Consider the following 22,506-nt stretch of genomic DNA (forward strand, 5'->3'; position numbering starts at 1 on the left):
GGCTTAACTTGGAAAGGGCTCAGCTGAGCAGTGGGGTCAGAATCGCCCTTTTGGTTCATTAGACAAGTCACAGAGAAGTAAAGTCCAGTATTAGAAACAGCTTTGTAACTGGTTGCATATGCTATGCAGCCTATAAGAAAGTCCACGTTTCTGAGCTCTGCTTTACCGCATTTATGTATTCATGTCACATCAGTTATGAGTGAGCCTGCCCCCTAAAGTTCCCCTGTCCCCTTGCAATTTTGTCAGCTAAAGAAAGTTACTCATGAATTATGTTGTGAAATAAATCAATACTTTATTTAGCATTTTTCAAATAAGAGCACACAAGTTATATTTTTGCTTGTTACCACAAACAACCTCTTACAAATGGATAGGCTAGCCTATTAACAAATCTGCATCACTGAATAACCCATCTGACTCTGGTTTTGAGGTATTTGTCGATGGTGGGACTGGGACAGTAGCAATCTGTGGAAGAAACTGCTTCCAGGGTTTTGAGGGACAATGGAAAGGTTTCTGGGTGCTGGAGGATTGAGGAGGAGTTGTGATGGTTGGAGCTGCAGTCATCTCCAGATTGGTTGCCGTGCTGGCTGCTGATGCTGTGTCCTGTTCCTCCTCTGAGGACTCCTTCATTGGAGGCTCAGTAGTCTTGAAAGGCTCTTCAATGGTCCTCAGTGGAGTCCAACCTGGAGGTCTCCTCCTTGAAACCTCCATTGTCATAGCACATAACAATAATAACATCGGTTTAGAAATTAAACATTCCATTTGCTGATAGGTCAGAATTACAGCTCAAAAACCAAACTTTGTTGGTCCTTATGTGGATTTAGGGGATGAGTATTGAAATGTTACAGGGATATGCATTGGCAGTGAATGGGCAATGTCAAACACATGTAAAATAGTGGAATTAGAGTACACTCACCATAAATTGACCAAGTTCACAGTGGACACTTCCATCTGGTACTTCATGACGCCATGGAGCCACATCAACAGTGGAATTACATCTCACAAATGTCTAGACACAAGCCATGAATTCAGTGTTAACAGCATTTACACAAAACTTTGATTTCTGAATATTCATGAGCAGAATCAATATGTCTTTATTGAATGAATGAATGATACGATCAATTAAACAAAATCAAGTATAAGTGGATGTTTGTATAGGTTGTAGAACTGGCATACCGGTTTTTCATGTGGATGGCATTCTTCTGTCACCTCCTTAAACTCTTCTTTGGTGCAGTTACTACTCTGCATATTAAATCTCAATTGGTACCTGAATCCAGCTACCACCTAGAAGTTATCCAACAGACAGTCATTTTAAGTTTGTGTTGTGGTCACACCAAAACGATGTGAGATGTGACACCAAAACAAGTACATTGAAATGCATACAAGCATAATAATACAAGATGGGAGCATTAATGGTTTTATGACATTTGTTCTGTTGAAGTAATAAGAAACACAGAAAATAAAGGCTAGACACAAGTTTCACATACATGTTTCATGTGTATTTTTATATGTTTGACCCACTGATGAAGATACACATACCTGTCTTGAGGCAGAGACAACATCTTTCAGTATTAAGAGATCGACTTCATTATGTGCATTATTTGCTTGTCCAATAGAGAACCTCAACGGCTCTTTCAAGTCCTCACTCTCCAGATCAATTAACTCTGGACAACCAAGGCAAGGGGCTCGCTCAACAGTAACTACAGGCTCTATAAAGACAGGGGTGTGTTGTCATGTCATATGCTTTTTTGGAATAACTTAACTGCAGATTACTGATAACATTTTAGAAAATGTTGAAACAATTTTGATCAGCCCAAGCCCAAGATGACAGCCCTCAAATGTGTTGCTTTGTCCACACATTCAGCAAACCGGAAAATATTCAAGTTTGAGAATCTGAAATCAGATAATTTTTCCCCTTAAAAATAAACAATTAATTGATTTCCAAAATAGCTCTTAATTGAAGTGTTGACAGCTGATTATTATTTTTTGAAGCCCTAATATTGACTATTCTTTTTCAAAAAGAACATGTCTAAAAAAAAGCAATAAAATCTGATTGAATAAACAAATCTGTCTGAGATAGTTTATCTTAAGTTTAGAGACATTTTGAAACAAATTGTGAAACTAGCACTTACCAGAAGCACAGTCAACTAAATGGACGTCTGAACTTCCCTCTGTCACAAATACATTCGCTTTACAAGTTCTGGGACTCTATATGGACACAAGCAAACACATCAGCCAACTTAGAAGGCTTCTCACAAGGCCGTCTACCTAAAATTGGCCAAAGAATGTTCAGGTTTCCATCAAATCTTCTGTATGATCATTTCCTTGCACAGTCAAAGCTATCTATGTGAATGAGTTTGTCCAACCAAGACATGAACTCACCTCAGGGCCAATTGGAAAATATTCACAGTCTCTCCATGCCTTGTCTCCCCCTACTGGACAATCTGATAGCCTGCTGGTGAAGCGCAGTGCCAACTCTGTGCCTGTCTCATTCTCAACCTGACACATAAAAATAAAATCTGTGGTACATTGCAAAAATGATCTTGAGTGCAATATATTTAACTTATTGTCACTATCACAACCTAATTGATTGAAATGAAAAATGCTCCCTACCTTCTTGGCCTCAAGAATTTGATATAGAGAGTACTGATTTCCCGAGGTCAGCATCCCATTGAGTTTTACCAAGGCTGAATCCACTGCTTCCTCAACCAGTTTGTCATCACAGAAAAGCAGTGTGTCCTGCTGTGTCTCCTGTCCGTATCCACAGGCCCAGAGCAAGCAACAGAGACAGGCAGTAAGCACGGACAGCCTGGCTCCCAACATCACGGCAAGAACATGTATCCGAGGTCCAAAGAGAGGGAAAACTGGATGAGAGCAACAGTGTGTTTAGTCCTGATCCCTCTGGACTTCAGTAATGATTGACTGTTGTTATATACCAGAAGATTCCATGTACACCCCTCACCCACTTGTTCAAATACCACTTGTCTACTGCAGAAAGCAGTTCAGGCATCCACTACCTCCAGTACAAATGTTTACCAATCCAGAGACTTAAAAAATCAATAATGCAACCTCAGATATTCTGAGTTTAAAGTGAAGAAATAACAGCAACAGTAAACGTTTGTAAAGTATGATTCTAACACAAAACAAATGGATCTAATCATGACCACCCTAAATTATTTATGACCTTTAGATTTAGCACATTTGGAAAAGCAGTGGCATTTTTAAACAACAATTGGTTGTTCAGCTATTGACAAAATATACTTCCAGTATTTTAATATGGTGTTTATATTTAAAAAGCGTATATTGTAGGTTTTGAGACAGCATCATTTCATATATTGAGATTAGCTCATTCACAATTTAGGTCCAGCTGTTTCATTATGTCCAACGCAGCATGCATAACTTGTAGTAAAGGCTTCATATAGATAAACATGGCTTAATTTTCACTGTTTTGCAGATATCTTCTTACATTAATCTCATTGACAAACTCTGGCATTGTGTGCTTAAGTGGATACTTTGTACTTCTCTACCTTTGACCCAGAGTGCACCCAAATATCCGCCTACACTATTTGATTTCCTCCATTCTCTTGGATCCAGCAGAATTACTATGCAGTACCTGTGCAGATTTTGTTAGAAACATTTGGACTAATTTGTTTGTGCACATAGTACAACGTGGGCACACGGTGGTGTAAACCTTGGATTGAGAAAGGCAAATTGTTTAAGGTTGCAAATACATTGTCCTGATGTGGAACCACAGGAGGAGCCTAACGAAGGAAAACATTAGAAGGTTTTCAGCTAATTCTACCCTCTTAATGCCTTTAAAATCTATTTGATATTCATATTCTTTTTTTGAAAAAAAACTTAACAAAAATAAATGTAATCTAACCTTATCTAACCTAATGACAAATGAAACGGGCCTTTTGACAGTGGTTTAACTTCCTGCATGTCTGAGTACAATAACTGACCACATCACAAGTATGCTCCTCCCAGGCAGCGAGAGTGTCTTTTAAACTCATGTAGCGTTTAAGAGCGGGACAAATACATCTCACTACCAGACAAAACCACAGGTACCAACATGAGAATAAATAGGTCAAGAGGACTCAACACATTTACAAAATGGCTTCTCCTATCATCAGTTGTTCTACTTAAAGGTGAGTACTAAAATGTGTGTTAATGTCATAGTACAGGTATGAGATCTGTAGTGAATGTATGGGATCTTGTAAAGGTTGTGATTGTGTGGTTCTGAGCAGTCCGAACAGATGAATGATTTATTAGTTATTTTTAATAAAAAGTTTAAAAAGTTCTAAACCCATCTCTCTCATCTGTGTGTGTGTGTGTGTGTGTGTGTGTGTGTGTGCAAGCGTGTGTGTGTGTGTGTGTGCAGGGGGTGTACACTATTGTGACAGTTGTTTGTGGTAATATTATACTTAAAGACATCAAAAGTGAAAGTTACTGTTTCCTGAAAACGTCTTAGCTTACTGAAAATGCTGTCTTTGCTTGCACTAGCTTAGATATTTTTACCTTCAACCCCCCATACATACTCTGCTCACACAGGAAGCACAGTGACTGAGTTAGACAAGCCCCTTAGCAAGCCCTCATCTCATGGCTCACCTAATGTAACCATGAGCAAGAAGTCTTCTCTGCAGCCCACACCATCACCACCACTTCTTGGCAGCTATAGACTAACGAATCCCGATGGCAATGTGTGCTTGAAAGCTGTTCTGGGAGTGGAGTACATGGTAACAGTGAACAAAGTAAGTACTGTTGCTTTCTCAGCACTTAAAAGTCAGACTCTCAGCAGTTCACAGCTCTTGGTGGGATGGCACATTGGTTTCCTCCCTCAAGCGGCTAAAAAACTGACTAAATTGCTAACTGCCATTTTCAATGCAGTGGAGTGTGGGTTTCACTCTTGTAAAATGGGTAACAAGTTTTCCCATTTACATGAAACATGACTAGTGTCAATTATGTCTAACAATTTAATGTATCTGTTTTAGATTATATGGTGCTATATGAATAAATGAAAGTTGATTTAAATTGGCCACTAATTTGTTTATTTTGTGTATGTAACCTTTCAGAAATTCTACTATTTCAACATGAATCCCCTAGCAACCCATGCTACTGGATACTGTGGGAATCAGACTGCTGTTCTCTCATTGGAGTTCGATGAAGGGAATCTTGAGTTCACTTTTCACAAGGTAAACAGCACTTGGAACTCCATGAATGTTAAAATCCTTGTCAAGTTGTATACATCATTGCATTGTCCATGTGTACAATCATCTGAATGACCTTCACCAGCTAACCTCATTTATAAATCCTACCTGCAGGGGTCCAAGGAGTATTACACCCGTAGGTTACAAGCTCTTTTGGGGCCAATTTCTGTGTGTGATAAATGCAGAAGTAAGTATGTTTAGTGGTACATCAGTCGTTCTTAAGATGGGGGAAAACATGTCCACAAACTGTAATGGCTGTTAATGAATATATTTGTTCTTGTAAATGTTACGAAGGATCAGTAATGTAGTCATATATATATATATATATATATGAAAATATTCTAAATATTAATCCTGTGTAACATCACAACCATGATTTGTCAACCCAGTCATCAGATTTCTGAGGAAATTTTTGGATAACTTTTTTCTTAAGGCATAAGTTTTGTTAATGGTATATGAAAAATAATATTAACCGAGTAACAAAATTAAATATGGATATAATAAAAACATACAGTAAATATGAACTAAATATCAACTTATTTCCCCCTACAGATCAGTCCTATCCTGGGACAGTGGACCGTCAAACATTGTTCAAAACCACAACAGGACTCAGTTTCAAATGTAAATCAGAGCTGGTGGTCAAGATGTCCCCAAACTTTAGGCTTAAAATTCTGTCTGTACAATTTCAGCCTTTTGATTTGGCAATGGGGCAGTTTGGAAAAGGTAATTGAGTTACATATCATGACAGATAAGATGTATTCAAAAAAAAGAATGAAGGAGTAAATCTGATAACAATATTTCTGGTGTAATATTAGCCTACACCTGACACAATATTGTGATATCTACTTGCAATGTAAGCCTACGGATTCTTTTACCTAAACAGGGGCTCAGTATGGGCGTGTTGATGTCAGTGCTGTTTCACTGCTCTAATCCTTGTTTATTTTCATTTCAGACTTTGAATGCTGGCAGGACTACATCAAACGCATCATACCCATTATACTCGGGGCCATAGCTGTGGGAATTCTCCTGATTGCCACAATATCTTACTTAGTTGTTCGTGAATATCGCCATCGGGGTTATGAAAGCCTGTGAGCCTCACACAGATCAACTGGATTTATGTCTTCCTTTTGTATCAACCTTCATTTGAAATATTGAATATCAAGGGGGAAAATGGGGAGAATATCAAAATAGCTATCTCAATGTATCAGTTTTCAACATAATGTGCGTAGGCCTACAGTATACGTTTATCATCTTTGGCATAATATTTATGTACATTTTTTAAAAATATTTATCTGTATCACAACTGTTACAAACTCATCCTACATTGTTCCAGAACAAAAACACTCCACTGTAATCTTTCATCTACCATCACGTTTAGCCTAAAACAGTGAAGCACTACCATTCTCTGCACAGTGTTTAGGTTAGCAATTGAAATGTTTCTGAAATAAACATGTGTAAAAGTGAGAGAAATTACACAGAAATGTGGCCGTACCAAAATAAAGTGGTTTTATTGTGATTCAGATGGTAGCCTTTGTGTCATTGTTTTAAGTATATGGTTCTCCAGAATGGGTCAATCAATTAGGCTACTCTTTTTTCAGCTAGGCTTCTAGTTTATTACTTTCAGACCCCATATCCATTGGAATGGACATGTCATATTTTTGGGTCTAAACCAATGAAAATCGGTGAATTCACCATTTTAATTATATGTTGTTACTGATTGGATCCTGATGACCCAATCAGAATGCAATTATGACCTGTAACTTGATCTGAGAAGCTTCAGACATCAGACAAGACAAGCATGTCTCTGAAGCTTGACAGGAACAGGAACACTTTTCCCCTCATTATGAATTTAAGTTTAGTTTAGTTTAGTTAGTTTAGTTTAGAATATAGGCCTATTTCATAACAGTGGAGTACAGGATTTTTTTTATAGTTTGATGTCCATTCCAAAGATGTTAGCCAACACTCATTTAATTAGTGTCATTAGTGTGGTCATTTTTGCTAAATCATGCTGATTGTGTGCACTGAATTTCGTAATTGGGTGCTCGGTTTACTAAATAGTGGGCTCATTTATCTCATTTAGCTAAATTGTGTGGGCATTTAGCTAAATTGTGCTATTTTTTTGTACAATGAGTGCACATTTTAGCACTGGCACCATAGGTCTATGGTGTGGACGCACATTAGTTAATCACCATGTTTTGGCCTATAGTAGGCTATTAGTATGCTATTAGGCTAGCAAGTATGATTTAGTGACAAACCCAGGTAGCCTAACTCAGAGTTAACTCAGAGTATGGCAAACCTCCTAATAAAAGAGCTGTATGGTTTTGCCTAACAAAAACAATGGCATAGGGTTCTTGTAAGAAGGTTTACCACTTACTGAGTTAACCCATTATCACTAAACCACATAGCCTACTTGGAATACCCCCCTGCTCATAGACATATAAAACATTCAGGTATGCAGACATTTAGTTCCAAATGTTTAAAGTCCAAGTCTAGTCATGATTATTTGTTTCAAGACTTTGTTAAAAACATAGTGTTTTTAAAATCTCATGTAATTTTACACCTATTTAGTCGAGGCGACCATTGTAATGGACATTAAAATAAATCTAATAAAGACCTGATTTAGCAAAACATAATTTCCCCAAGATCAATAGTTAGTACAGCGGCTAAGCACCGGAATCGTTCAGTTTTCGCAGAAAGCATGAAACTTGGCACAGTTATACTACTACCCCTAGTGATCAAAAATTGAAATGGATCCCAACACATAGCGCCCCCTAGTGGCTGCCACCTTGAATTCAAATATGGCTACCATTCTTAATAGAATTGTTGATAACTTCAAAACAAGATAAAAAAGTATTTTAAGTTCTAACACTCAATTTTTAGGGTAAAGGAAGCTATTGACATGATTTCCAAACAAACTTGATGTTGGCCATTTTGAAATCCAATATGGGGGATACCAAATGACCAATCTCAATTGATATTCATGATAGAAATATCATTCAAAAACAAGTTTGAACAGTCATTTTATCACATGACAACCTCAATAATATACGAGGCATCAAGTATAATCTAGTAAGATTCCAATATGGCCACTATGTGTAAGAAAATAAGCTAATTATTCTAAATCTTAAGTTAATTGAAGTAACTACCTACATCATCAATAAATTCTTATTCTATCTTCTTATCTTTCTGAGCAAACCTTAACTCTTACTATACACTGCTCAAAAAAATTATACACTTTAAAAAATAAAACACATCAGATCTCAGTGGGGAAAAAACATCATGCTGGATATTTACATTACATTACATTTGGCTGATGCATTTTTAGCCAAAGCGACTTACAACCTGTTAAACAGTTTAACGCTTTTAAAACAATTCTCTCAACAATTCTAGAACAATTTAAAACAATTCAAAAAGGTAGAGTACAATAGGGAAAAGTGTATCAGTGAGTGCTGTTATTATACAGTCAAGTCAGGTGGTAAGTGCTAGAATTAGCTAGTTATAAGTAGTGCTACGAGAGGAGATATTCTCTGAAGAGCTGGGTTTTCAGGATTTTTTTGAAGATGGAGAGAGATGTCTCTGCTCTAGTAGGAACTGGTAGCACGTTCTACCAACGAGGAATCTAAGTGGAAAAAATGACATGGCAAGCTAGTCCATTTTGCTTGAATTTCAGCGCAGCAACTCATGATGGTACTCAGTAGTTTGTATGGCCCCGACATGTTTGATGGCATCGGGGCATGCTCTTAATAAAACAGCAGATGGTGTCCTGGGGTATCTGATCCCAGATCTGGACATGGCCATCACTGAGCTTGGTGTTGCAACCTGGCGGTGTTGGATGGACCAAAATATAATGTCCCAGAGGTGTTCAATCGGATTTAAGTCAGGGGAGTGTGGGGGGACAGTCAATGGTATCAATACCTTCATCCTCCAGGAACTGCCTGCACATTCTCACTACATGTGTCCAATACAGGGTCAGACAATGGGTTTTCATCCTGATGCTAAGAGCAGTGAGGGTGCAGTTGTCTTGCCCGTAGAGGTGTGTGCGTCCTTCCAAGGATATCCCTCCTCAGACCATCACTGGCCCACCACCAAACCAGTCATGCTGAATGATGTTGCAGGCAGCATTACATTCTCCAAGACATCTTTAGACCTCACATGTGAAACTGCCAATTTTGTATTCTATGGCAAATGCCAGTTGAGCTGCACGGTGCTGGGCAGTGAGCATAGGTCCTTCCAGAGGCCATCGGGCCCTCAGGCCACCTTCATGAAGTCTGACAGTGTGGTCAGAGACATTCACACCAGCGGCCAGGAGGAGGTCATTTTGTAGGGCTCTGGCAGGGCTCCTACTGTTTGTTGTTGCACAAAGGAGCAGATACTGGTCCTGCTGCTGGGTTAATGACCCTCTACCATCCTGCCCAGCTCTTCTAGAGCAACTGTCTCCTGGAATCTCCAACATGCTCTTGAGACTGTACTGGGAGACACAGCAATCCTTCTAGCAATGGAACGTTTGGTGTGCCATTCTGGAGGAGTTGGACTACCTGTGCAACGTTTGTAGGCTCCAGGTACTGGCTTATGCTACCAGTAGTGACACTGACCCTAGCCAAATGTGAAACTAGTGAAAAATCAGTCAAGGAGGATAAAGATGGAAAAAGTTATCATTTGCCACCACCTCTAAAACCATTCCTGTTTTTACAGACCTATCTCCCTTCTTCCTTTCTTGTCAAAGTTTTTGGAGAAAGTGGTCCTCAAGCAAGTCTTGGACTTACTATATCAGAACAACCTCAACTTTATACCTGTATTGAGCTTTTGGTGTTTCCACCACAAAGCACACCCAAGGACTGGGCGCTGAACGCACTAGCAAGTGTCCTAAAAGTGCTGGTTCACTGACTAGCATGAGCCCTAATGTGTCAGGAGGGAGCTAAACTCATAAGGTATTACGTTTTTAAATTAGCTTCATTGACAGGCAAAAAAACAAAATGGACCTTTTTAAACAATCACTATAAGCTTTAAATTAGCATATGCTAATTGGCCCCACCCACCTCAATTGAATTAGGCTAACAGTAGGATGTGTTGGACTGGGTTATATACTAATTTATCTAACTATGACTGGGTGTATGTACTAATTTATCTAACTCTAGGATAGAAGACAAAATAGCTAATTTCCCAAAAGGAAGCATGTTTCTTAAAGAGACGCTAGCATCCATGGGTTTTAGCCTCCTTGCTAGCATGCCAGCCTCTAGGGGGCAAATTAGAAGGATTGAGTCCAGGCAAGTGCAGGGTTTAGTTAACCTGACTCTCGCCAGATGAATTTCACTCACATCCATCTGGGACCTCTTCCATTGAGAGTGATTTCTGCACCCGATTTTATGGTACAGCCAATCAGGACGCAGGGCAGGAGTTTCATAGATGTGACATCAGGGCCGTAGTCACCATAGACATTGAGGGGGACGTGTCCCCCCCAATATTCAAATATGACCAAAATGTCCCCCCCAATATACGGAAAAATAAAGAAAGAAAAAAGCGCTAGGCCTACAGCAGGAAACCTACACGCATCTGAAATGTAATCAAACATAAATAACGCACAAATTAGTGACCTAACGATGGTTTCAGAGTAGCCTATACCCCTGAGTGGTTTGTCCTGGTGGTTTTCCGTTTTTCGTTAGTGGCGTGCGCTATCAAAAGCTTCCATTTACCGCACCCTACTGTGGTGAGGTAGGGCTGTCAACAATATCGCAAAAGCTACCGGTACAATTTTCACAAACTTGTTGGAAAGGTGTAGCACAGGCTAAGGAAATCCCATAGCCTACATTTTTGGAGCTGATCAGACTCAAAGGGAACTTTGAAACATTTTTCATATTGTAGCCTATTCTCGCAATGATAGCGAAAGTGAAACGTTTTATTTTAAATTATGAATTTGTGCAAGCCTGTGTCATTAATTTCTTTCACGCCTTTCAACATAAATAATGCATTCATATGCTAGTAGTAATGCCAGACATTACCGTTTATAGGCCTCTTAGAAATGGTTGTTGCATCTTGCATATTATTTAGATCTTTGACTCAATCGGCGATCCATGCAGGCAAAACGTAGGAATCAAATGTAATGCACTGGCGGTGATAGCCTACAGTTAATGTGAATCGCGGACAATAACCAAAGAAAGGAATTTGCACCTCCATTCACCAATTAAAGGCTGTAGTAGGCCTAGTGTTTCTACATGTTGGCACAAAATGTCATTTCAGTCAGAAGCCGGTCTATAGCCTACAGTAATGCAGGGGGTAACGTGAGTCAAACAGAAGAGGGGCCTGTCTTAGTAGCCTATCCTGTCTCATTCAAACTACATTAAAATTGTGTGATTAGCCGCCAGCATAATAAAATCTAAATTAAAAGACAAAATCTTATTAGGTTATAGGTCCAAACCTATGAGTCTAAGCCTTAGTAAAAAAAAATCTTCAGCTGTAAAGTAAAAGAACCACATTCTGTGTAATATAGAAACTCTAGTTTGTAATTTCTTTTAAAGTATACATTTTGAAGACAAATGGAGTCATACCACAGGTCCAGGGATGGATTACTGAATTGGCTTACTGGGCCATAGTCTGGTTTAGCCGCTGTACTAAGTGTGATACATACGGCCTACAGGTATAGGTTTGTCTGTGACAGGTTAGTCATAAAGACATGGCCTACAAACCGCTTCTCTGAACAGCTTTCTACAATCTGGGTTCTGACAATCATATCTATGCTGACAACGAGCTCAACTTTTCAGTGATGTTTTTCGAGTTTTGTCTTCTGGGGACTGCTCCACCTCCTACATATTCCGAAATGTCATTGGCTGATAGAACTACGGTGAGACAGGAGGGACAGAAAACATTACATTTACAATTTCACGTGTTTTATTCCAATAACAACGCTGCAAAATTGTATATCACTGGAAAACTTTCGCCATGGAATAATTTCACGTTAATATTAATGATTTCTAGGCCTACTTCATTCTTCGCTCGAATATAGTCATTTTCATTTGCATCATCAGCTTGACAGTGAATATGGCTGCTGTCTTGCTGAAAGTACATCCTCACAAGGGTCTGAGAGTGATCTCACAGTAAGTGTATGACTTAAACAACTGTGATTGCTTCCCTGTAGTTTGTCAGTCATGCATCATGATGTAGTATTTGTTTTCATTTAATAATTTGTCACGAATGAAGAGCCATGTCTTTCCCTGGTCAACAGTGTCATTAGCAACAGCGAGCTAGCAAGCTCCTCAAACACCTTGACCACCGAAACCAATGTTGCTCCAGCGACATGAGGCTAACTATGTACAAATTATTTCTATGAGGGCATATTTCATCTGCATTTCATAACATTTAGCAAATTCGCGTGCAGATAGGGCCTACCACTATATCAGGGTTCTACAAACGAAAAGCTAACGTTGACTTGCTAACTGGTAGCATTTAGCTGGGCAGCTAATGTGATTGTCATTTCTTCTTGCATTACGTTACTTTGACTGTGATGTCTTGTAATAATTGGTCTCGTAAATGTGAAGAAACGTTCGTTTTTCTTAATTTGAGTCATGGTGAAATTTCTTAGAATGTCACTGCAGATGTTCTAGTGTTAGCTAACAGCTCCAGGATATGAAGTAAGGAGATTGTCATAACTGGTAACGTGTAAGGGTAGCAGTCACTTTTCAACTAAGGTCATGCACTCTGTAACCTTCTCTTTCATCTCAGGAAGTTGCTATGGACCTCAGGATCCGTGCGTTGTGCATCAGTGGGTGAGTGTGTTTTGGATGAAAATGACAACATCAACCCCCACAAAACTGGAAATACTAATACTGTTTCTGCTCTTTACAGCGAGGATAGAGAAAGTCCTCATAGCCAACAGAGGAGAGATAGCTTGTCGGGTGATGCGGACTGCACGGAAGATGGGTGTACGCTCTGTGGCGGTGTATAGTGATGCTGATAGGCATGCGATGCATGTGGCCATGGTGAGATAATTGAGTTTGAAGCAGCAGCATACAAGTTTTCTCAGAACCTTGAGCTGATTACCCTTTTAACCTTATGAACAGCAACCATATGGACCCTTTCAAGAGAGTTCCATTATCAGCATCATAGTTGGCCCCACAAGACTTACTTTTTAACATTCCATATGTTATCTTAATGCAGAGGAAGTAGATTGGGGCCCAAATAGAACGTTCAAGCATTGTTTTTGTTTTTATTGTTGAAAGGGTCTATACAACACAAAAAACGCACAATGCCCTTCTGCAGCACATTACATGGACCTCATATGTTTGTGGTCCATAGCTTACCACTTATAGACAGTTTAATATATATCAACCATTGTTTACGCAGGGGAAAATTACTGAGCTTTAAGCTCTTTTACAGCATTGCCCTGAATTTACAAACAAAACCAAGATATTTGTTTTATAGATCTAACAAGTCATTTTTATCATTGTACTAAACTGTTTTTTTTTTGTCTTTCAAACTGCAGGCTGATGAAGCATATAACATTGGACCAGCACCTTCCCAACAAAGTTACTTAAGCATGGAGAAAGTTCTTGATGTAGCTAAAAGATCTGGTGCACAGGTATATGTGCTTGTTTGTATTAATATGTTATTTATGATTGTATCCAAGTGAAGTGACATGCACCCTCAGGTCATATAACCTTAATGGCTAATGAAGGCCTGTTCATGCAGGCTGTCCATCCCGGCTATGGGTTCCTGTCCGAGAACACAGAGTTTGCAGAGCAGTGCAAACAGGAGGGTATCATCTTCATAGGCCCTCCCTCGTCAGCCATTCGAGACATGGGGATCAAGAGGTACCACTGCTCATCAAGACTTTGTATTTCTCACATGGACGAGTCAGGGAACATGGAGAGGAAATACCTGATGTTCTGTATTCATTCTCCTCCAGCACATCCAAACACATCATGTCAGCTGCAGGGGTGCCCATCATCGGGGGTTACCATGGAGAGGACCAATCAGATGAGACACTTCAGGCGGAAGCTGCCAAGATTGGCTATCCAGTAATGATCAAGGCAGTGCGTGGGGGTGGTGGAAAAGTAAGCAAGTGAAGAATACACATTCAACAATTTTTTTCCATTCTTTTGAATATGTGCCTCAGTCCTGTTGTTTTATTGTGCTGTGCAGGGAATGCGAATTGCACTATCAGAGGCTGAGTTCCATGAACAGCTGGAGTCTGCACGCAGGGAAGCCCGCAAATCCTTCAATGATGATGTCATGCTTGTGGAAAAGTTTGTAGAAAACCCCAGGTACTCTTAAACATGGAATGGTGTTGTTGCTGCACAGCTTGAAGAGCATGATGCTAGCAATACCAAGTGTTGTGCATGTTGTATTGTGGAATACAAATAAATAGTGCAGACTGTTGCTATACTGTTGGGAGTCTGGAAACATCTGCTTAACGACTGAATGTATGTTATGTCTTTTTTATATGTATATAATTTGTTTATGTTGTGTATGCTTTTGGAGACTAGTCACCATTTCTCTCACATGTTTCTCATCTCCCTCAGGCATGTGGAGGTTCAGGTGTTTGGGGACCAGCATGGCAATGCTGTTTATCTCTTTGAGAGGGACTGCAGCGTTCAGAGGAGACATCAGAAGATCATAGAGGAGGCTCCTGGGGTATAAAACACACATTGTCTGTCTAAATGATACACACTGGTGGATGCTTTGAAACAGCCATTACACAGTCCAGTTGCCTGCATTTTACTCAAACAAAAGTGTGCTGACTGTTTGAATATGGACTTGTGTTTCCTGTGTCAATGTTGCTGTTGTTTCGTTGACTCTGTGTGTGTGTGTGGCATTTCTGCACATGCTACTACAGCCTGGCATTAGCCCTGAAGTGAGACAGAAACTGGGAGAAGCAGCAGTGCGAGCGGCCAAGGCGGTCAATTACGTTGGAGCAGGTGAGCAGCCTCAGTGACCCCACTCCACTGCTCAAACCCACCCTAGGGCACATCAACATGGGGTACACCGACAAAGGGCTTGAATGAGACTGCCTGATTGCATAAAGTATAGCACGGTGGCTGCATTGGGATGATTGTGAGCTCAGGTTTTTTCATCCTGTTCATTTTGTTAATCTACATTTTGTGTTTGTGAGTATGTGTTTGAACACTGCATCTAAGACAGCAGTTTAACATTATTGTACGTCATGAGACTCCCATGCATACAGTAGATATGAGTTATGTGCTGTCATTTGATGAAGAAAGTCACAGTGGCCAGTTGTTACCATCTCAGATGAAAGGGTCATTGCCTGTCTCTCTGTGTGCGTAGGCACCGTAGAGTTCATCATGGACGCCCAGCACAACTTCTACTTCATGGAGATGAACACCCGTCTCCAGGTGGAGCACCCTGTGTCAGAGATGATCACTGGAACAGACCTAGTGGAATGGCAGCTAAGGGTGAGAGTGATGACTGTCTGATTCCTGTCTAGTCAGTTTCTCAAGAAGAAAAGCAGAGAACCCTGAAGTTCAAAAGAAAGAACATATGCTCAGTCAAAAGCAACTTTATGTCCTCTAGAGGGCATTGTCCACCCAACATGTTACAGTTTTTCTCGATCGCTTTACAGTTTTTCTCGATCGCTTTAATGCTTGCGTCAACTCTGACATTACGTTGTCAAAACAGTTTACACACAGGTCTAAACAGAATCACTCTGGCCGAAATGACACATTTTGCTTGCAAAATACTATAACACTCTCAATACATTTATACATTTATTTCGAACAACATCACTTGTAGTCAAATCACTGTTAGCTTTCAATCGATCATTTAACACTACACAGCAAAATGCTAAACACTGTTCTCAAAATGAGTTTCATAAAGTTTCAGCCTTTATTTTCGCTATGTTTCTACTACTCACTACTGCCATTTTTGAATACAAATGAATTGTATTCATTCCTCCCAAGATGTAACTGCCATGTAAGACCTAGAGTAAGCACCTAGACAAGATAAATTTAATTGAACTACAACTTGTAATTTTTTTTATTGAAACAGACCTACAGTAAATACCTAGACTTATCAGCTTTTGTACTGTTTTATTTACCAAATAAGCAATACAGTACTTTCTCTAAATGTGCCTTAGATCCATACTTGAAAATAGCAACACAGAACAGACATGTTATCTCTTAAGGAAAAGCACTCTGGCCAAAATGACACATTTTGCTTGCAAAAGGCTCTTACTCTCTCAAAACATTTAAAACATGCAGAAAATGCAAACTTTGCCTTCAAACAACACATCTTGTAGTCAAATCACTGTGTGGTTTCAATCAATCATTACACACTGGACAACAAAATGCAAAACATAGTTCTCAAAATGAGGAGTTTCAGCCTTCATTTTTGCTATGTCTGTGCCATTTCTTTTTCATGTTTCTGGTTTCTGGTCTTTGAATGACATCTGTGTTAACTATTTTGCAAAAGGGTGTGAGAAATGTGTGAACCCAATGGAAACGTGTGAACACATTTGCAAGAGATGACTTCTGCTGTGCAAAGAATGTGTTCATTAAGACCAAGTGGATTCCAGTTTCCTTAACCAGGTCAAAGCAATCAAGAAAAACTGTCACGTAACCTACGTTACATCAGAGTTGAATTGTAATAGCTTATCAAGATGTGGAGTCTATTCATATTGTACTGTATTTTGATGCATTTTGTCTTAGGAAATACAGTGGTATCAGCTGTTTGGAGATAACACTGAATGCTTGAGCTGATAATGGGAATGGACATGCTGTTATCCTTAAACATGTGGTCAGAAGCTGATGCTGATGCTTAGGTCCTGTTATTCAGGTCGCTGCAGGGGAGCCTCTGCCTCTGACTCAGGAGCAGATGGTTCTGAGTGGTCACTCGTTTGAGGCGCGCATCTACGCCGAGGACCCCAACAACGACTTTCTGCCCGGAGCCGGCCCCCTGCTGCACCTGTCCACGCCAGAAGGCGATGAGGTCACTCGCATAGAGACCGGCGTACGGGAAGGTGTGTTCTTTGTTCTCTCTGCTTGTGATACCTCTGTGTTGTTTTTTTACACACACACACACACACACACACACACACCACACACCCCCCAATTCCCCTACCCCACCCTTCTAAGGGAAGACGACTTCGTAAATTATAAGACTAAAGTTGTAAATTATTATCTATTTGTTCCATCCTTCCATTTCTTTTATCTTAACCCATCTTTCCACATGAGTTTTATTTTTTATTTCATATGGCATAAAACATTCCATTGCACAGTATGACCTAACATCATTTTTAAATCTCTTTATCTGTACTCAACACATTTATCGTCGGTGATCTGATAATGAAACATTTTTCTTATAGTATTATTATGTTATGTGTATAGTATTATACCTGTGTTGTGTTGTTATGACACTGATGAATGCCCTCTCTCTGTGTGTGTGTGTGTGTGTGTGTGTGTGTGTGTGTGTGTGTGTGTGTGTGTGTGTGTGTGTGTGTGTGTCAGGCGATGAGGTGTCGGTGCACTATGACCCCATGATTGCCAAGTTGGTGGTATGGGGAGAGGACCGAGCCGCTGCTCTGAAGAAGCTGCGATACTGCCTGCGTCAGTATAATGTAAGAAATCAGAGACCTAAGTCCTGGGTCAGACATTTACATAGAAATCATAAAATCATTGTCAAGTTTCAAACTTGAAAGTAAGGTTCAAAATTCTAACCAGGTGCACTAAAAACAAACACAGAGGTGGTTTTATTCTTACCTATTGGGGTCTTGATGAAATGTGGTGAAAGTGAGTCCTCATTGGATGCCATAATCTGCTGCTTCAAGTGCCTGGAATTTGGTTTGTTTAGTACTCGGTTATTAAGTGATGATGCAATAATGGGATGATAAATCTCTTTCCGGGTCCCACGGCGTTCAGAGCTGCTCGTTTTCCTCCACAGACAGCAAAAATAAACTATTTTTACCGCTATTCAGAGCAGCCTTTAAGAAAACTGTCCTCCTACTACTCACTTGTAGCCTCAACCTAATAAAATCCTATTTTTCACGGAAGCCCGAACGTTACCTGATCTGGCTGCACAGCTACAGTAATTACTCTGTTAAAGTTAAGTGATTTTGTTCTACTCTCACTAAAACGGAGCTGAGGGTGACAATGTTTACAAGTTGCGGAAAAAACAGATAGCTGCGCTAGTAAGCGTTTTTGACAAAAAGCTGTTGGGCCCGTGACGTCGGACTTGTGTGATGTCTTGGAAGCCATCCTCACCATCCTGCTCTGTCTCCCTCCGTCTCTGCTCCGTAGATTGTGGGTCTGAACACTAACATAGACTTCCTGCTGAATCTGTCGGGCCACCCAGAGTTTGAGGCGGGCAACGTCCACACCAGCTTCATCCCACTGCACTACGAGCAGCTCTTCCCAGCGCCGGCCGCCCCCTCCAAGGAGGTGCTGTGCCAGGCAGCGCTGGGCCTGCTGCTCAGGGAGACGCTGCACACACAGGCCTTCACCGCCAGCTCTAATGGTGAGGAGGTGGACACATGGACACAAGCACACACACACACATACACACACACACACACATATATATATATATATATATATATATATATATATATATATATACCACACACATACGTACACACACACATACACATATACGCACATACACACACACACAAATACACACAACCACACACATACGTACACACACACATACACATATACACACATACACACACACACAAATACGCACAACCACACACATACACACACACACACATATATATATATATATACATACTGTATATACACACACACACACACACACATGTATACGGACACACACACACGTATACACATAACCACACACATATACGCACACACACACATACACACAACCAATACTTTTTACCTGTGGCATTCCACTTTTTTGCTCATAACTCTACTTATGGACATTAATGTTTGGATTTTTTAATATGTGTGGATTATCTAAATTAATACTAATGTCTGGAGAAAATTTCATGTGAATAGCCACACTGGAAGTATACTTAGTGAAAAAAATGTTGACGTGTTCAATACTTATTTTCCCCGCTGTACGTACAACCAGGATGGATGGATACATGGACACACGCACACACACATACTTAGGATACATACACATACATCTACCCAGCCACTCTGCTTGATTCTCTCCATACAAAAGCACAACTAATCACACACACACACAGACATGTTATCCTCAGATTGCTTTTCGGGGTGTTATGACCGAAGGGGGTGGGGAAACTGGCACAGTATTTTTCCCAGACCATTGGTCATCCACATTAATTTGACTGGTCAGGCATTTTATGTCTCTGTGGATAATCAGTTCTTAGTTAGTTTCTTCTGCCCTCACTCTCACACTTGCAGCATGGACCATCAAAAAGTGAAATGTCTCTTCTGCTCTGGTTAATGGTGTGTGGGGATAACTGGCTGTGATGTTTTTCTTCTAGATCCTTTCTCTCCGTTTGGCCTCAGCAGTGGCCGGCGCCTGAATGTGCTGTTCAACAGAACCATGACCCTTCAGCTGGGAGAAAACAGTACGTTTATACACAGCAACAGATGTGTCCTTTTACCAAGATGGGGCTGGTAACATCTGAATCAGCACCTGTTTTCTCTCTCTCTCTCTCTCTCTCCCTCCCTCTCTCTCTCTCTCTGTCTCATCTCCCTCTCTCTCTTCCTCCCTCTCTCTCTCTCTCTCTTCCTCCCTCTCTCTCTCTCTCTTCCTCCCTCCCTCTCTCTCTCTCTCTCTCTCAAATTCAAATTCAAATGGTGCTTTATTGGCATGACAAATATGACACTTGTATTGCCAAAGCAATTGTTACATAAAAGTACAGTATCAGGATCTAAGCAATTATACAGGTACAAGGGATAGGGGTACATGGACAAAGTGTAAAGAACATATTTTTTTTTTTTTTTTTTTTTTTGTCTGTGTCTGAGTACAACATATTGAGTTCAAGTTCTGAGTGACTCAACATAGGCAACAAACTTACAGACATACAATACATCAGGGCACAAATCTAAAGTGGACTGAGTAGAAACTTCAAGTATGGTACAGTATATACAACATGAGGGGACTGTGTTGAGTTAGTGTATGTGGCTGTGGCTGTGAGAGAGGTGTATGTGGCTGTGGCTGTGAGAGAGGGGTGCGTGTGTGTGTGTGTCTGTGTGTCTGTGTGTGTCACATGTACATGCATACAAAAATCACTCAGTGTCTCTCAGCTGGTGACAGGCAAGGACATATTGGGCAGCAGTAATACAGCTGTCTGTGTCTTCTCCCAATAGGTATAGTATTTTATTCGGGTTTGGTAGGTCATAGAAATTAGGGATTTTTTCTTTCATTTTTGGGAAGTATTTATTGCGAATTGATTCAAATTTTGGGCATTCAGTTAAAAAGTGTAATTCAGTTTCAACAACATCATCTCTGCACTGCTGGCATAGACGCTCGTCTTTTGGAAGCCATGTCTTTTTGTGTCTTCCTGTTTCTATGGCTAAACGGTGTTCACTGAGTCTGTATTTCGTTAGTGTGCATCTCAAATTTGTCTCTTTTATTTTTGTTAGGTAATGTGCAAGTGTATATTTCCTGTTTAGGGTCAGATAGCATTGCATTTTGCTTTGGGATTGTGTTTTAGATTGCCAATATTCGTCATAAATGTATTTTAGGTTTTGGGGGGTTTGGTTAATCCAAACATTTTGTGTGGATGTGGCCTGGTATTTGGCCTTTAAAGTGTTGGATGTCTCTGGAGGAGGGTGACTGAAGACCAGGTTGGTAGGGGAGTTATCTTTGCTCAACTCTTGGTGTTTCAGGGCTTTATAGTGGAATGAGTTTGGGTCACTCAGACTTACATGTTTGATGAACTTGTTTGCCCTTTTCTGAATTTTTATCAGCAGAGGGTATTGGCCTAGTTCTGCCCTACATGCTTATTAGTTGTGTGCCGGTGGACTTTTAGAATGGCTTTACAAAATTCAGTATGCAGGATCTCAACTGGGTGTTTTTCCCATTTATCTAGGTCCTGATTTCCAAGTGGGCCCCACACTTCACTGCCATAAAGGGCAATTGGTTCTATTACTGATGAGAACAGTTTTAGCCAGATTTGGATTTGGATTTCGAAGGGAATTTGTCTTCTTATGGCATGAAGAGCCCTGCGTGCCTTGTCTCTTAATTCATTCACTGCCATGTTGAATGATCCTTTATTATTTATTCTAAGGCCTAGGTAGGTGTAATCTGGTGCATGTTCGACTTCATTAGGTCCTAATCTAAATATGGGTTGACTTCCCCGGTATCCGGATCTTTTTTGGAAGATTAATATTTTTGTTTTATTTGTGTTAACAGCCAGGGCCCAGGTCTGGCAGAACTTTTGAAGATGGTCTAGTTGAGTCTGGAGTCCCTTTTCTGTCGGTGAAAGAATGACAAGATCATCTGCAAAGAGCAGGAATTTGACTTCACTGTCATGTAGAGTGAGTCCAGGAGCTGATGATTTTTCAAGTATGATTGATGTATATATTAAATAAAGTTGGACTTTATGAGCAGCCCTGTCTCACTCCACGTTCTTGGGGGATGAGTTGGGTTCTTTTGGATCCTATTTTGATGCCACACTTAGCTCCTGAGTACATAGATTTTATAATGTCATATGTTTTTCCACCCACACCGCTTTCAATTAATTTGTAAAATAATCCATGATGCCAAATGGAGTCGAATGCTTTTTTGAAGTCGACAAAGCATGAGAATATTTTGTTCTGGTTTTGAGTATGTTTTTCAATTAGGGTGTGCAGGGTGTATATGTGGTCACAAGTGCGATAATTAGGTAGGAATCCAATCTGGCTTCTACTCAGGACACTGTGTTCCATAAGGAAGTTTTGGAGCCGTAAATTAATAATACTACAGAATACCTTTCCTAGGTTGCTGTTAACACATATGCCCCGGTAGTTGCTGGGATCAAATTTATCTCCGCTCTTGAAGATGGGTGTAACTAGTCCGTAGTTCCAGATATCTGGGAAGTAACCCACACTCAGGACAAGATTGAGTAGTTTCAGCATGACCATTCTGAACTTACTGTCAAGGGATTTTAGCATCTCATTTAGAATACAATCAAGTCCATATGCTTTTTTAGGCTTCAGTTTGTTAATTTGGGTTAGAAGCTCCTGCTCTGTGATGAGGGAGTCGAGTGGATTTTGGTAGTCTTTGACTGAGGACTCTAGGCTCTGTAATTTAATTATTATATTTTCTTGGTGCCTGCTTTGGTCTGATTCCACTTTCTTAAAAAGGGTTTGGAAATGGTTCGTCCAAATTTCTCCATCTTGAATCACCAATTCTTGATGGTTTGATTTTT

General features: G+C 40.2%; 3 protein-coding genes and 1 long non-coding RNA gene across 5 annotated transcripts in view; 3 read left to right on the plus strand and 1 right to left on the minus strand.

The window, feature by feature from the left end:
- Positions 1–267: 267 nt before the first annotated feature.
- kng1 (kininogen 1) lies at positions 268–2,915 on the minus strand. The gene is made up of 7 exons (XM_048252786.1): positions 2,611–2,915; positions 2,380–2,496; positions 2,130–2,205; positions 1,537–1,706; positions 1,174–1,281; positions 914–1,006; positions 268–702 (listed from the first exon to the last, which is right to left on the minus strand). The coding sequence occupies exons 1-7, from the start codon at positions 2,818–2,820 to the stop codon at positions 373–375; spliced, it is 1,104 nt and encodes a 367-aa protein (XP_048108743.1). The 5' UTR covers positions 2,821–2,915; the 3' UTR covers positions 268–372.
- Positions 2,916–3,670: 755 nt separating this feature from the next.
- On the plus strand, positions 3,671–6,724 carry LOC125300887 (lysosome-associated membrane glycoprotein 3). The gene is made up of 6 exons (XM_048253051.1): positions 3,671–4,145; positions 4,549–4,748; positions 5,070–5,189; positions 5,319–5,391; positions 5,757–5,927; positions 6,157–6,724. Exons 1-6 carry the CDS (start codon positions 4,070–4,072, stop codon positions 6,294–6,296), a joined length of 780 nt encoding a protein of 259 aa, XP_048109008.1. The 5' UTR covers positions 3,671–4,069; the 3' UTR covers positions 6,297–6,724.
- Positions 6,725–12,034: 5,310 nt separating this feature from the next.
- Positions 12,035–22,506, plus strand: part of mccc1 (methylcrotonyl-CoA carboxylase subunit) — a 15,994-nt gene continuing 5,522 nt past the window's right edge. Inside the window, exons 1-14 of one of the 2 annotated variants that reach the window (XM_048253149.1) lie at positions 12,035–12,292; positions 12,918–12,961; positions 13,041–13,174; positions 13,678–13,773; positions 13,884–14,005; positions 14,101–14,248; positions 14,337–14,458; positions 14,717–14,828; positions 15,031–15,112; positions 15,480–15,607; positions 16,986–17,169; positions 17,657–17,766; positions 18,446–18,662; positions 19,630–19,716. In XM_048253149.1, the coding sequence (XP_048109106.1) occupies positions 12,237–12,292; positions 12,918–12,961; positions 13,041–13,174; positions 13,678–13,773; positions 13,884–14,005; positions 14,101–14,248; positions 14,337–14,458; positions 14,717–14,828; positions 15,031–15,112; positions 15,480–15,607; positions 16,986–17,169; positions 17,657–17,766; positions 18,446–18,662; positions 19,630–19,716 (1,642 nt within the window). In that variant the 5' untranslated portion in view covers positions 12,035–12,236. Of the gene's footprint in view, positions 12,293–12,434; positions 12,507–12,917; positions 12,962–13,040; positions 13,175–13,677; positions 13,774–13,883; positions 14,006–14,100; positions 14,249–14,336; positions 14,459–14,716; positions 14,829–15,030; positions 15,113–15,479; positions 15,608–16,985; positions 17,170–17,656; positions 17,767–18,445; positions 18,663–19,629; positions 19,717–22,506 lie in introns of those variants that run through there. The other variant, XM_048253150.1, reaches the window with a different exon arrangement.
- LOC125300953 lies at positions 21,110–21,706 on the plus strand. The gene is made up of 2 exons (XR_007194644.1): positions 21,110–21,390; positions 21,510–21,706. It is a non-coding gene; the product is annotated as an uncharacterized LOC125300953 (long non-coding RNA).

Source organism: Alosa alosa, chromosome 9 (assembly GCF_017589495.1).
Source record: "Alosa alosa isolate M-15738 ecotype Scorff River chromosome 9, AALO_Geno_1.1, whole genome shotgun sequence".
In the NCBI taxonomy this organism is placed as follows: Eukaryota; Metazoa; Chordata; class Actinopteri; order Clupeiformes; family Clupeidae; genus Alosa; species Alosa alosa.

Excerpts from the sequence above, each read along its gene's own strand:
- kng1 (XM_048252786.1), bottom strand. The coding sequence starts at position 2,820 with ATGTTGGGAGCCAGGCTGTCCGTGCTTACTGCCTGTCTCTGTTGCTTG. Across the intron at positions 1,007-1,173 it reads GCCATCCACATGAAAAACCG|ACATTTGTGAGATGTAATTC; the intron begins GTATGCCAGTTC and ends GCTTGTGTCTAG. Across the intron at positions 703-913 it reads GTGAACTTGGTCAATTTATG|GTTTCAAGGAGGAGACCTCC; the intron begins GTGAGTGTACTC and ends ATGACAATGGAG.
- LOC125300887 (XM_048253051.1), top strand. The coding sequence starts at position 4,070 with ATGAGAATAAATAGGTCAAGAGGACTCAACACATTTACAAAATGGCTT. Across the intron at positions 5,190-5,318 it reads TTGAGTTCACTTTTCACAAG|GGGTCCAAGGAGTATTACAC; the intron begins GTAAACAGCACT and ends TCCTACCTGCAG. Across the intron at positions 5,392-5,756 it reads TGTGTGTGATAAATGCAGAA|ATCAGTCCTATCCTGGGACA; the intron begins GTAAGTATGTTT and ends TTCCCCCTACAG.